At 49.5% G+C, this 14685-nt stretch overlaps 1 protein-coding gene across 2 annotated transcripts in view; it reads left to right on the top strand.

Annotated features, from left to right (window-relative positions):
• Nucleotides 1–7264, top strand: part of LOC122551842 (ATP-binding cassette sub-family B member 6-like) — a 264001-nt gene extending 256737 nt beyond the window's left edge. For both annotated transcript variants that reach the window (XM_043694361.2, XM_043694362.2), the window contains exon 20: nt 4717–7264. In XM_043694361.2, coding sequence (XP_043550296.2) covers nt 4717–4864 — 148 coding nt within the window. In that variant the 3' untranslated portion in view covers nt 4865–7264. The remainder of the gene's footprint in view (nt 1–4716) is intronic.
• The last annotated feature ends 7421 nt before the right edge of the window (nt 7265–14685 follow it).

Genomic DNA, 14685 nt, shown 5'->3' with positions numbered 1-14685 from the left:
TGCTCAAAGATAGTGCTCATCGGAGAGTTTCTCTACACTGTCAGCGCCATGTTGGAATTCCAATGCACAAATGGATGGTCTCTCACACATGTAAAGTGTTTGGTTTGACCATCAGCATCAGGCAGACACATGTCACATTCCAGGATGTTGCCATGTCACTATCTCTCTGCATTAGCAACGTGATGGTGCAGTTTGTTGATAGCTTCACACATCTAAGCTCCAATAATTTGCTTGATCCTGAAATCAACTTGAGCATTTCAAACACTGCAGCTGTTCAGTCCAAGTTGAGTGTGGAATAACAGCAAGCTGACTGAGATCACCAGTTTACCAAGCCTGATGTCCTCAGCTCACTCCTCAATGCTGATGAGATCTGGAGAACAAATTCCATCCAGGGGCAAAACTGAAAAGCTTCTCCATTTCCTATCCCCGATATTTCCTCAAAATCACTTGGCAGGACCAGGTCACCAAACCCAAGGTCCTGGATTCTGTTTTTCCATCAGCATACTCTCATCGCTAAACCAACAATATCTGAGCTGGCTCAGCTATGTCCATTAAATGGGTGACACCTGTAAAGCCAGGAACCACCTGCCAGTGAACTGGCAACTGTTTCATGACTTCTTGGGTGACCATATCTCTGCTGTAAGGGCACCTGCAGGTGAGATATATAGATGGCAGGCATTGTCACTAACAACCAGGATAAATCACTGATGGTTGTGACTTCTAGGGGCTGACTGTTTGGAAGAGGTGAGTAGGAACAAAGAAAGCTCAGCTGGCCAAGTAAAGAGTCCAGAGACAACAAAACCCAGTAAATTGTGCAACATTTCAGTGCACTGTTGTCCTCCACTTCAAATTGTGCAGAAACTATCTTGCCAGAGTGGGGATCCTGAACCACGTCAGACAGCACTTAACACAGAGTTGGTGAGCCTTACAAGAAGGGAGGCTGCTGCCACTCCTCCATTAGCCACTTTGCCTCCAGTGACCTGTACTGAGGTCAGAAGCTCTAATTACTTTCCTAAACTTCTCTGCTTCTTTCTTCACCTCTCCTCTTTTAAGCCACCTGTTAAAACCTGCTTCTCTTCCTTGGTATCCCAACATGTGGTTCAGTGTTATATCTTGATTTCCAATGCCCTGCACCAAAACTCTTTAGAAGTTGCCACATAAATGCAAAGTATAGCGGATAATTATTCTATCCCAGTGGCTTTTTTAAGAGTATTCAAGTCATTAACATTTTGAGACTGTGATTCCTGCTGTTAATTTTAACCATTTACCTGAACAAGGGTCTGTTTGTGTTGTAAACACTGTGGCTGTTAGGTCAGCAGTGGGCATTAAGTTTCTTCTTGAGATGCTCACTCTGGGCGGTAACTTTAACATTTCATCTCAATGTTTCTACAGCCTGTTTTGGGGACACAGCTAGTTACTTGTATGCTTTGAGAGGGATGGAAGAGGAAGAGACCAGGAATTGAGTCCTGATTCATTGTCGCTCATAGTTTGCCTCCTTAGGCAACAGGTCAAAGTTGTATCAATAAATATGTAACCAAAGTTGCAGGCTTTCTGAGGATAATCTTGGAAAACTTGTTAAAGTTTCACCCTGTCTCCCTGTGCAAAGCTTGCAGCATGTGACAGCCCATGTACCTGGAATTCAGTCCTGTCAGTAATGCCACAAAGCTGAATTTATCCTCGTCTTGCTCAGTCTTTCTCCCTTCATCAACTCAAAACAAAATTGATTAATCCAGCATTACTGTTGTGAATCTCTTCCCTCAACCTGAATGGCCCGGAGACGGGCTGGACCCTCAGACACAGCTATGGAATTTTTCAGTTAGTCTGAAATTCTTCAGCTCTTTATCTCTGCTGAGAGGTTTTAATGAGCTTTACATTTCCTGCCTCCTTCAAAGAGCTGCCTGCTCCTGAAATTGAGGATTTAGTTTCTTCCTGTCACAGGCCATGTTTCATCAGACAGATTGTTAGCCTTCCCCTCTCTCCAGTTAATGGGCTCAATGTTTACTTTAGCACACTGTGCAGAAGGTAAACTTCACACTTGGGTTAGTGCTATTCACCAACTGACTGAGACTTCACAACACATTTTACTTCTGAACCTCAGAATAAATATTGCTTCAGTCCTCTGCTTTCCCTTTGCATATTTCCCTTTCTGTAATTCCATCTATATTTCTCCATCTCCCTTACTCTTCAGGAGCTCTGTCTCCTGTGTGAAATTTACAGATTAATCTAATTCAGACATCGCTTCTCTCTCTGTCCCCGATCATAAAGCTGGTTACACTTTTCAGAACCTGGGGATTGTATTTTCCCACAATCTGAAATGTAAAAATGACACAGCATTTGGGATTCCATCAGATTCAGTCAAGCTGATTTCAGGTTAAATTACTGTGGGCTCTTAAAAGTAAGCCTGCAGCAGCAGGATGAAAGGTGGGGTGGGAAAGATAATGATTCCCCAACACATCCTTCTCACTGAGGGAGATCCCATGTGGTTCCATTGTCAGGGTCAGAGAGCCCATGGTAAAATTCACTTCTGAGGCTGTCACTGACTTTGGACCCAAGTGTTTCCATTAATTCCCCCATTTGTTAGGAATGTGCAACACACTGTTCAGAGTTCTGGTGAAAGGTTAACTCTGTTGCCAGATGCTGCCTGATCTGTTGAGTATTTCCAGCATTTTCCATTTTGATTTCAGATTTTCAGTATTTGTGTTTTTCTTTATTTCTGTATCATGAATTAATAGTGTTTATAACCTTGCTTTCATGATTAAACCAGAAGAATTGGTTGATCACAGCTGCTCAGTCAGAAATAGTTCCCTGGATAGGTTTCCTCTTCTCTGTCCATTGTGGAGGGCCACAAATAAGGACCCTGTCTTGCAGCCATTGAAGTATTTGCCAAAGTGTAGTCACTGCTGTAATTAAGCAAGTGCACTAGTCACTTAATGCACAGCAAGCTCTCACAAACAGCAATGTGATAATGACCAAATCAGCTGTGTGTCAGACACATAATATTGGCAGGAGCACCAGGGAGAATTCATCTGTTCTGTTACAAATAGTGCCATAAGACTTTTATATCCACCTGAGACACCAGACGGGGCTTAGGTTAACTAATACATCAGGCGGAACATTCCTCTCCCTGGAGATGGTGAGGAAGGGAAATAATTGGACAAGTTGACCTTAGAGAGTTATTCACCTTTCACACCAGTTCACCAATGAAGTGCTGGGCAAGAAGGTCTATTTGGGGCATTCTTGACTTGTCAGTAATTAAACCCGTTAAGTGATCAATTTATTGCTACTTAAGGGCCACAATTTAGCACCTTCCCAATGACTTGCCTTCTCAACAGCCAAGGAAAGTGGCTGATTTCACAACTGGGCCGACAGAGTGGCATGGTGTTTCAGTGGTTAGCACTGCTGTCTCACAGTGCCAGGGACCTGGGTTCAATTCCAAAATCAGGCGATTGTCTGTGTGGAGTTTGCACATTCTCCCTGTGTCTATGTGGGTTTCCACTGGGTGCTCCAGTTGCCTCCCACAGTCCAAAGATGTGCAGTTTAGGTGAATTGGCCATGCTAAGTTGCCCAAAGTGTTCAGGGATGTGTAGGTTAGGTGCATTAGCCAGGGGTAAATGTGGAGTAATAGAGTAGGGGAATGGGTCTGGATGGGTTACTGTTCGGAGGATCGGTGTGGACTTGTTGGGCCAAATAACCTCCACACTGTAGGGCTTCTATGATTCTGTTCCATTATCACAGTACACATCTGCTGAGGTAGGAGTTCCTCCATTTACTGGAATATGGAGGCAAAGATAGGGAGCAAAGGGATAGCCTGTGAAAGCCACACCTCTGCCCTTACCTCCAAATCTCCTGATCCTCCTCTCCCCACAACCTCCCCCCCATGAAAAGCAAATGGAAAAATGTCCTACCTTCTCACTGTTTGATTCCCTGAAGAGTAGGTCTTCACTAACAGTCTTTAGGACCCCAGAAACTGCCAACCTGTTGTTGGCCAGCAACTTCTGGCAAGCTGGGATACCACCATCGAGCCTCAGAAGCTCAGTGGTCAGTTCTTTAAGAGGTTGATGAATTCTTGCTCTGGCATGCTTTCTCAGCAGTTTGGAGGGGGAGAATGTCAGTTGACACTTAATGTGCCTGCCCCACACACTGTCTCATGGCCTTCATCTGAAATGTAGTACCTTCAGCAATACTGCATTTGCTCGTTACTGCACTGAAACCATCTGCTTGGACTTGGATTACCGTCTCTGGAATGGCACTCAAACCTATGGTCTTCTGCTCGGTGTTGAGAGGGCTTCCCACTGAACCATGGCTGGCACAATTCAGTTGATTCTTTACTGTCAACAAGACACACTGCAGCAACTCACCCACAGTTCTTTGACAACACCTTCAAAGCCCATAACTACTACCATTTATAAGGACAAGAGCAACAAAAATATGGGAATGCAAGTTTCCCTCTAACTCCTCATCATCATGACTTGGGAGTATCTTGGCATTCCTTCACTGTTGCTGAGTCAAAATCCTGGCGCTCACTCAATAACAGCACTCGGGGCATATCTGCACAGTAAGGACAAAAGTAGTTCAAGAAGGCAGCTCACCACCACCTTCTGCAAAGCAAGGACTGTGTAGTAAATGTAGATTTAGCCAAAACACCCAGATCCAATACCTTTCAAAAAAAAAATTCCTGAATCAATTTTGTGATCATGTATTTCTAATTTGTTTCAGACATGATGTGCTGCTTGCCAAAGGTGGTGCTTATGCTGAGATGTGGATGAAACAACAGCAAGCTGAGACGATTGACTCAGCATCTGACACAGAAACCAAAGACAAGAGCACTGAGAAACTGCAGCCACCCAGCAACAAGGGGAACTGAAGACAAACCTGCATTGGACTAGGACCCTGACCATTGTTATTCCTCAACGCAAGGCCCTCAATGTATTGAGTGTGCTTGGTCAGCACAGTGTGCCACGTTGAAAACATTGTATTTGATACATGGAATCAGTTTCATATTGTTAGAGTTTCTAAGCACCTTTGATAGGAAAAAAGGTCCCAGTGATTTCTTTTTAGGGTTTTTCTGTCGGGTGTAAAACTAAATGATTGCCAAGTTCCTAAACTTACTACTGCGTTGGATTGGATATCCACCAACTTGGATCTTAATGTGCGTTATGATGAGGAACCTTGGTGAGGTTATAATTTGGGAAGGAGGCAAAATTTGAGGTATTTGTCAAAGCTTATAAATGACAGGAGGGAGTAAAGGATGGGCCATAGCCACATAATTATACTTTATCAAGCTTTATCAATGCTCCCTTATAGTCTTCGTTGATTTCTGTCTCCTTAGTGTCTGACTATTATGGTTCTAACTGTCTAGACCAATGAAATCTCTGATCATTTCCATGGCATGTGCAGATTTAGCTGATCTCAGCCAGGGTAGTACAGGATGGAAAAGAACCTCATTTCCCCTCAGACAAAGGGGTCAATATCTGACAGCATTTCCATCTTTTGATTCCCATACTTTAACACTTTACAGCAAGTGCATAGATCCACGTGCTCAGAGGAGGAACAGATGGTGACTACACTTTTGAACTGACATTAATTGAGCAACCTTCTAGCTGAGGAATAGTCTGGGTTGCAGCAGAGTTTACGACGCAGCAAGACACAAAACCTTTGGAGGAGAAGGAGAGAACATTTCAAATATGAAAAACTAACTGTTCGTAACCGAGACAGAATTCATCAGAAATACAGCTGGGCCAATAGCTGTAAATGAACACTACCACCTCTTCCACTCCCCGCCTAAACGATCCTTCTGTTTGAAGTTAATGGAAATGAATATCAGGCATGGGGTATAATGAGACGCAGATAGGACGCCACCTGCTTTGTACTATAACCCAAGCCAAATGTCTGCTGTGGCCATATCTGTCATTGTAGCTGGATCATTCACTGATCCCCTAGCACTAGTGTCTTTCTCATAGGCCTTGCTTTGTAAGCTTAATGTACAAGACTCCATTTTGTTGTAGCTATTGGTTTATCTTGGTATAAAAATCGTATTATAGTTATCATTGAGGTTTTCCTGGTATTGAACAGTGATGTGTTTTAGTTCTGACAGACTACCTCTCAACAGAGAAGGATTTGCATTCAGACTGTATCTTTTAAAACAATTTGCATGTGATCAAAAAAGTTCCAAGGTGCTTCACAGGACCAGTTTAAATTTAGTACTGAGACACACAAAGGGATATTAGAACAGTGATTAAATCGTCAAAGAGGTATATTTTATGGCATGTCTTAATGCGAGGAAGAAAATCTAAAGCCTTAGGTCCAGGCAGTTGAAGATTTCTTTTTTAATAGTAGTGTGATTAAAGTCGTTGAAAGTGCAAGAAGACTGAATTTGAAAAATCACTGGTGTTTGAAGACCTGGGGGAAGCTAGTTTTATCTCAGAATGTGTCAGGTGTGTTGAATTACTCAGGGTCAGAACTTTACTCTTGACACAAACACATCTCATATAGAAGTCAGTCATGAAGGTCTACAGCACAGGATAAGGCCCTTTGGCCCATCATATCTGCGCAGACAGCAACAACTACCTAACTATGCTAATCCCATTTTCCAGCACTTGGCCCAGAGCTCGGTGTGCCTTGGTAATGCAAATGCACATCTAAATGCCACTTAAACGTTATGAATGTTTCCACCTCTCCCACTCTTATGTGCAGTAAGTTCCAGATTCTCACCACTCTCTCGCTGAAAGTGTTTTTCCGAACATCTCCTCTTCTGCCCCTCAGTTTAAGTATGTGCACCCCCTGAGTCATTGATTCCTTCAAGAAAGAGAAAAGTTTCTTCCTGTTTATCATATCTGTGCCCCTCATAATTTTATATACCTCATTCATGTCCCCTCTTAAGCTCCTCTGCCATGAAACCAATGCTCAGATGAAGATCCCATTGTATTTGTGGTGCTGAATTCAAGCTGAATGAAATAGTGGGAGGAGAAATTAGGTGTCAGCTGTACAGACATCACAAAAGATCAAAATCAGTCTGTTGACTGTTTCAAGTCTCAAAGCATGTTTTCCAGGGGATCACTTTCAGGGTGAACTGTTTGCTGTGTTTGGGAATGTTATCTGAGTTATTTATTTAATTTTTTGATAAATTGTTTATTACATTACTTTGTCTAGCAATTTTACCACTTTATTTCCATCGCTCTGTATGGCCTGTAGAGTTATTTTCTACATCGGAGCCCACTTCATGCCTGGAAAATTATTTGAATTGAATAAAATTGAACAGAATGAGCTTTATTGTCACATGTACTTAAATGAGTACAGTGAAACGTTTACAGTCGCCACATTACAGCATCATCTTAGGTGCAGAAGTACTAGGTACAGATCCTTAAGATCAAATTCTTAGGAAACAAAATAAATTAGAAATGTAAAGAAATAACTAGTCCATATCTCCTCGAAACCTTCTGTCCCTCAGCTTAAGTATATGCCCCCAGTCATTGATCCCCTCAACAAGGGAAAAGTTTCTTGTCTACCCTATCAATGTCCCTCATAATTTTAGGTGATAGGAATAAGTTAGAAAAAAATGAAGAAATAAAAGATCAGAATATCAGTCTTTCCGACCCAGTCTATGTCGACACCTAACCTCAAAGGCGACCTTCATCATCTCACCACTACCTGCTCCAGACTCGCCAACATAGGAGTCACCCACTTTAGGTACCGTCTCTTTGCTGCTGGGCCCACTTCACTGATGCTGAACCCTCACACGCTCTGCAGCCTAGAGGTCCTGGCTACGCTGCTGGGCCTAGCCATACCACCACCGGGCCATGAGTCAGGCTTTGGCTCCAGATGTCACATTGACGACGCTGCCATTTTGAAGAGTCTGCAGCTGGCAGATCCGTTGTCCCAGATTGCTGAAGGAGCTTTGCTGCTACTGCTACCAGCCCCAAACGCTGGGAGAATGGCCTCACTGCTACTAGCCCCAAATGCCGGGAGAATGGCCTCGCTGCTACCAGCCCCGAATGCCAGGAGAATGGCCTCACTGCTACTAGCCCCAAACACTGGGAGAAAGGCCTTGCTGCTACCAGCCCCAAACACTGGGAGAATGGCCTCGCTGCTACCAGCCCCAAACACTGGGAGAATGGCCTCGCTGCTACCAGCCCCGAATGCCGGGAGAATGGCCTCACTGCTACTAGCCCTGAATGCCGGTCGAATGGCCTCGCTGCTACTAGCCCTGAATGCAGGGAGAATGGCCTCGCTGCTACCGGCCCCGAATACCAGGAGAATGGCCTCGCTGCTACTAACCCCACATGCCAGGAGAATGGCCTCGCTTCTACTAGCCCCAAATGCCAGGAAAATGGCCTCGCTGCTACTGACCCCGAATGCCAGGAGAATGGCCTCGCTGCTACTGGCCCCGCATGCCAGGAGAATAGCCTCGCTGCTACTAACCCCGAATGCCAGGAGAATGGCCTTGCTTCTACTAGCCCCGAATGCCAGGAGAATGGCCTCGCTACTACTAGCCCCGCATGCCAGGAGAATGGCCTTGCTGCAACCGGCCCCGAATGTCGGGAGAATGGTCTCGCTGCTACTAGCCCCGAATGCCAGGAGAATGGCCTCGCTGTTACTAGCCACGAATGCCGGGAGGATGACCTCGCTGGATTAGGTTTGCTCGCTGAACTGGAAGGTTGAAAATGAAACTTTCTAGCTCAGTGAGCAAACCTATATCCAGAACCTCAACCTGAGCTACAAATCTGCTCAAAACTTGCTAATGACCTTACTGCTACTGGCAGAAAGTGAGGACAGCAGATGCTGGAGATCAGAGCTGAGAAAAGTGTATCTGGAAAAGCGCAGCAGGTCAGGCAGCATCCAAAGAGCAGGAGAATCAACGTTTCGGGCATTCCTGAAGAAGGGCTTATGCCCGAAACGTCGATTCTCCTGCTCCTTGGATGCTGCCTAACCTGCTGCGCTTTTCCAGCAACACACTCTACTGCTACTGGCCCCAAATAGCAGGAGAATGACCTCACTGCTACTAGGCCTGAATGTCGGGAGAACAGCCTCACTGCTACTGGGCCTGAACACCGGGAGAACGGTCTCACTGCTACTGGGCCTGAACACCGGGAGAACAGTCTCACTGCTACTGGGCCTGAACACCGGGAGAACCGTCTGACAGCTACTGGGCCTGAACACCAGGAGAACGGTCTCACTGCTACTGGGCCTGAACACCGGGAGAACGGTCTCACTGCTACTGGGCCTGAACACCGGGAGAACGGTCTCACTGCTACTGGGCCTGAACACCGGGAGAACGGTCTCACTGCTACTGGGCCTGAACACCAGGAGAACGGTCTCACTGCTACTGGGCCTGAACACCAGGAGAACGGTCTCACTGTTACTGGGCCTGAACACTGGGAGAACAGTCTCACAGCTACTGGGCCTGAACACCGGGAGAACAACCTTACAGCTACTGGGCCTGAACACTAGGAGAACAACCTTACAGCTACTGGGCCTGAACACCGGGAGAACAGTCTCACTGCTACTGGGCCTGAACACCGGGAGAATGGTCTCACTGTTACTGGGCCTGAACACCGGGAGAATGGTCTCACTGCTACTGGGCCTGAACACCGGGAGAACAGTCTCACTGCTACTGGGCCTGAACACTAGGAGAACGGTCTCACTGCTACAGGGCCTGAACACCAGGCGAACGGTCTCACTGCTACTGGGCCTGAACACTAGGAGAACGGTCTCACTGCTACTGGGCCTGAACACCAGGAGAACTGTCTCACTGCTACTGGGCCTGAACACCAGGCGAATGGTCTCACTGCTACTGGGCCTGAACACTGGGAGAACAGTCTCACAGCTACTGGGCCTGAACACCAGGAGAACGGTCTCACTGCTACTGTGCCTGAACACCAGGCGAACGGTCTCACAGCTACTGGGCCTGAACACCAGGAGAACGGTCTCACAGCTACTGGGCCTGAACACCAGGTGAACGGTCTCACAACTACAGGGCCTGAACACCGGGAGAACGGTCTCAAATCTACTAGGCCTGAACACCAGGAGAACGGTCTCACAGCTACTAGGCCTGAACACCAGGAGAACGGTCTCACTGTTACTGGGCCTGAACACCAGGAGAACGGTCTCACAGCTACTGGGCCTGAACACCAGGCGAACGGTCTCACAGCTACAGGGCCTGAACTCCGGAAGAACGGCCTCACTGCTACTGGGCCTGAACACTAGGAGAACAACCTCATAGCTACAGGGCCTGAATATCGGGAGAACGGTCTCACAGCTACAGGGCCTGAATATCAGGAGAACAACCTTACAGCTACTGTGCCTGAACTCCGGGAGTACGATCGCACTGTTACTGGGCCTGAACACCGGGAGAACAGTCTCACAGCTACTGGGCCTGAACACCAGGAGAACAGTCTCACTGCTACTGGGCCTGAACACCAGGCGAACGGTCTCACTGCTACTGGGCCTGAACACTGGGAGAACAGTCTCACAGCTACTGGGCCTGAACACCGGGAGAACAACCTTACAGCTACTGGGCCTGAACACTAGGAGAACAACCTTACAGCTACTGGGCCTGAACACCGGGAGAACAGTCTCACTGCTACTGGGCCTGAACACCGGGAGAATGGTCTCACTGTTACTGGGCCTGAACACCGGGAGAATGGTCTCACTGCTACTGGGCCTGAACACCGGGAGAACAGTCTCACTGCTACTGGGCCTGAACACTAGGAGAACGGTCTCACTGCTACAGGGCCTGAACACCAGGAGAACGGTCTCACTGCTACTGGGCCTGAACACTAGGAGAACGGTCTCACTGCTACTGGGCCTGAACACCAGGAGAACTGTCTCACTGCTACTGGGCCTGAACACCAGGCGAATGGTCTCACTGCTACTGGGCCTGAACACTGGGAGAACAGTCTCACAGCTACTGGGCCTGAACACCAGGAGAACGGTCTCACTGCTACTGTGCCTGAACACCAGGCGAACGGTCTCACAGCTACTGGGCCTGAACACCAGGAGAACGGTCTCACAGCTACTGGGCCTGAACACCAGGCGAACGGTCTCACAACTACAGGGCCTGAACACCGGGAGAACGGTCTCACAACTACTAGGCCTGAACACCAGGAGAACGGTCTCACAGCTACTAGGCCTGAACACCAGGAGAACGGTCTCACTGTTACTGGGCCTGAACACCAGGAGAACGGTCTCACAGCTACTGGGCCTGAACACCAGGCGAACGGTCTCACAGCTACAGGGCCTGAACTCCGGAAGAACGGCCTCACTGCTACTGGGCCTGAACACTAGGAGAACAACCTCATAGCTACAGGGCCTGAATATCGGGAGAACGGTCTCACAGCTACAGGGCCTGAATATCAGGAGAACAACCTTACAGCTACTGTGCCTGAACTCCGGGAGTACGATCGCACTGTTACTGGGCCTGAACACCGGGAGAACAGTCTCACAGCTACTGGGCCTGAACACCGGGAGAACAACCTTACAGCTACTGGGCCTGAACACTAGGAGAACAACCTTACAGCTACTAGGCCTGAACAGCGGGAGAACGGTCTCCCAGCTACTAGGCCTGAACACCAGGAGAACGGTCTCACTGCTACTGGGCCTGAACACCAGGAGGACGGTCTCACAGCTACTGGGCCTGAACACCAGGCGAACGGTCTCACAGCTACAGGGCCTGAACTCCAGGAGAAAGGTCTCACTGCTACTGGGTCTGAACTCCGGGAGAACGGTCGCACAGTTACTGGGCCTGAACACCAGGAGAACGGTCTCACTGCTACTGGGCCTGAACACCGGGAGAACGGTCTCACTGCTACTGGGCCTGAACACTGGGAGAACAGTCTCACAGCTACTGGGCCTGAACACCAGGAGAACGGTCTCACTGCTACTGTGCCTGAACACCAGGCGAACGGTCTCACAGCTACTGGGCCTGAACACCAGGAGAACGGTCTCACAGCTACTGGGCCTGAACACCAGGCGAACGGTCTCACAACTACAGGGCCTGAACACCGGGAGAACGGTCTCACAACTACTAGGCCTGAACACCAGGAGAACGGTCTCACAGCTACTAGGCCTGAACACCAGGAGAACGGTCTCACTGTTACTGGGCCTGAACACCAGGAGAACGGTCTCACAGCTACTGGGCCTGAACACCAGGCGAACGGTCTCACAGCTACAGGGCCTGAACTCCAGGAGAAAGGTCTCACTGCTACTGGGTCTGAACTCCGGGAGAACGGTCGCACTGTTACTGGGCCTGAACACTAGGAGAACGGTCTCACAGCTACAGGGCCTGAATACCGGGAGAACGGTCTCACAGCTACTGGGCCTGAACACCGGGAGAACGGTCTCACAGCTACTGGGCCTGAACACTAGGAGAACGGTCTCACTGCTACAGGGCCTGAACACCAGGAGAACGGTCTCACTGCTACTGGGCCTGAACACTAGGAGAACGGTCTCACTGCTACTGGGCCTGAACACCAGGAGAACTGTCTCACTGCTACTGGGCCTGAACATCGGGAGAATGGTCTCACTGCTACTGGGCCTGAACACCGGGAGAACAGTCTCACTGCTACTGGGCCTGAACACCGGGAGAACAGTCTCACTGCTACTGGGCCTGAACACCGGGAGAACCGTCTCACTGCTACTGGGCCTGAACACCAGGAGAACGGTCTCACTGCTACTGGGCCTGAACACCAGGAGAACGGTCTCACTGCTACTGGGCCTGAACACCGGGAGAACGGTCTCACTGCTACTGGGCCTGAACACCGGGAGAACAGTCTCACTGCTACTGGGCCTGAACACCAGGAGAACGGTCTCACTGCTACTGGGCCTGAACACCAGGAGAACGGTCTCACTGTTACTGGGCCTGAACACCAGGAGAACGGTCTCACTGCTACAGGGCCTGAACACCAGGAGAACAGTCTCACAGTTACTGGGCCTGAACACCAGGAGAACGGTCTCACTGCTACTGGGCCTGAACACCAGGAGAACGGTCTCACTGCTACTGGGCCTGAACACCGGGAGAACGGTCTCACTGCTACTGGGCCTGAACACCGGGAGAACGGTCTCACTGCTACTGGGCCTGAACACCGGGAGAACGGTCTCACTGCTACTGGGCCTGAACACCAGGAGAACGGTCTCACTGTTACTGGGCCTGAACACCGGGAGAACGGTCTCACTGCTACAGGGCCTGAACACCAGGAGAACGGTCTCACTGCTACTGGGCCTGAACACCAGGCGAATGGTCTCACTGCTACTGGGCCTGAACACTGGGAGAACAGTCTCACAGCTACTGGGCCTGAACACCAGGAGAACGGTCTCACTGCTACTGTGCCTGAACACCAGGCGAACGGTCTCACAGCTACTGGGCCTGAACACCAGGAGAACGGTCTCACAGCTACTGGGCCTGAACACCAGGCGAACGGTCTCACAACTACAGGGCCTGAACACCGGGAGAACGGTCTCACAACTACTAGGCCTGAACACCAGGAGAACGGTCTCACAGCTACTAGGCCTGAACACCAGGAGAACGGTCTCACTGTTACTGGGCCTGAACACCAGGAGAACGGTCTCACAGCTACTGGGCCTGAACACCAGGCGAACGGTCTCACAGCTACAGGGCCTGAACTCCGGAAGAACGGCCTCACTGCTACTGGGCCTGAACACTAGGAGAACAACCTCATAGCTACAGGGCCTGAATATCGGGAGAACGGTCTCACAGCTACAGGGCCTGAATATCAGGAGAACAACCTTACAGCTACTGTGCCTGAACTCCGGCAGTACGATCGCACTGTTACTGGGCCTGAACACCGGGAGAACAGTCTCACAGCTACTGGGCCTGAACACCGGGAGAACAACCTTACAGCTACTGGGCCTGAACACTAGGAGAACAACCTTACAGCTACTAGGCCTGAACAGCGGGAGAACGGTCTCCCAGCTACTAGGCCTGAACACCAGGAGAACGGTCTCACTGCTACTGGGCCTGAACACCAGGAGAACGGTCTCACTGCTACTGGGCCTGAACACTAGGAGAACGGTCTCACTGCTACTGGGCCTGAACACCAGGAGAACTGTCTCACTGCTACTGGGCCTGAACACCGGGAGAATGGTCTCACTGCTACTGGGCCTGAACACCGGGAGAACAGTCTCACTGCTACTGGGCCTGAACACCGGGAGAACAGTCTCACTGCTACTGGGCCTGAACACCGGGAGAACCGTCTCACTGCTACTGGGCCTGAACACCAGGAGAACGGTCTCACTGCTACTGGGCCTGAACACCAGGAGAACGGTCTCACTGCTACTGGGCCTGAACACCGGGAGAACGGTCTCACTGCTACTGGGCCTGAACACCGGGAGAACAGTCTCACTGCTACTGGGCCTGAACACCAGGCGAATGGTCTCACTGCTACTGGGCCTGAACACTGGGAGAACAGTCTCACAGCTACTGGGCCTGAACACCAGGAGAACGGTCTCACTGCTACTGTGCCTGAACACCAGGCGAACGGTCTCACAGCTACTGGGCCTGAACACCAGGAGAACGGTCTCACAGCTACTGGGCCTGAACACCAGGCGAACGGTCTCACAACTACAGGGCCTGAACACCGGGAGAACGGTCTCACAACTACTAGGCCTGAACACCAGGAGAACGGTCTCACAGCTACTAGGCCTGAACACCAGGAGAACGGTCTCACTGTT

The sequence above is a fragment of the Chiloscyllium plagiosum genome, unplaced genomic scaffold (genome assembly GCF_037043375.1).
Source record: "Chiloscyllium plagiosum isolate Xiang-an unplaced genomic scaffold, Cpla_swu_hap1 HiC_scaffold_7, whole genome shotgun sequence".
Lineage (NCBI taxonomy): Eukaryota > Metazoa > Chordata > Chondrichthyes > Orectolobiformes > Hemiscylliidae > Chiloscyllium > Chiloscyllium plagiosum.
This window is presented reverse-complemented; position numbering and strand designations above follow the sequence as displayed.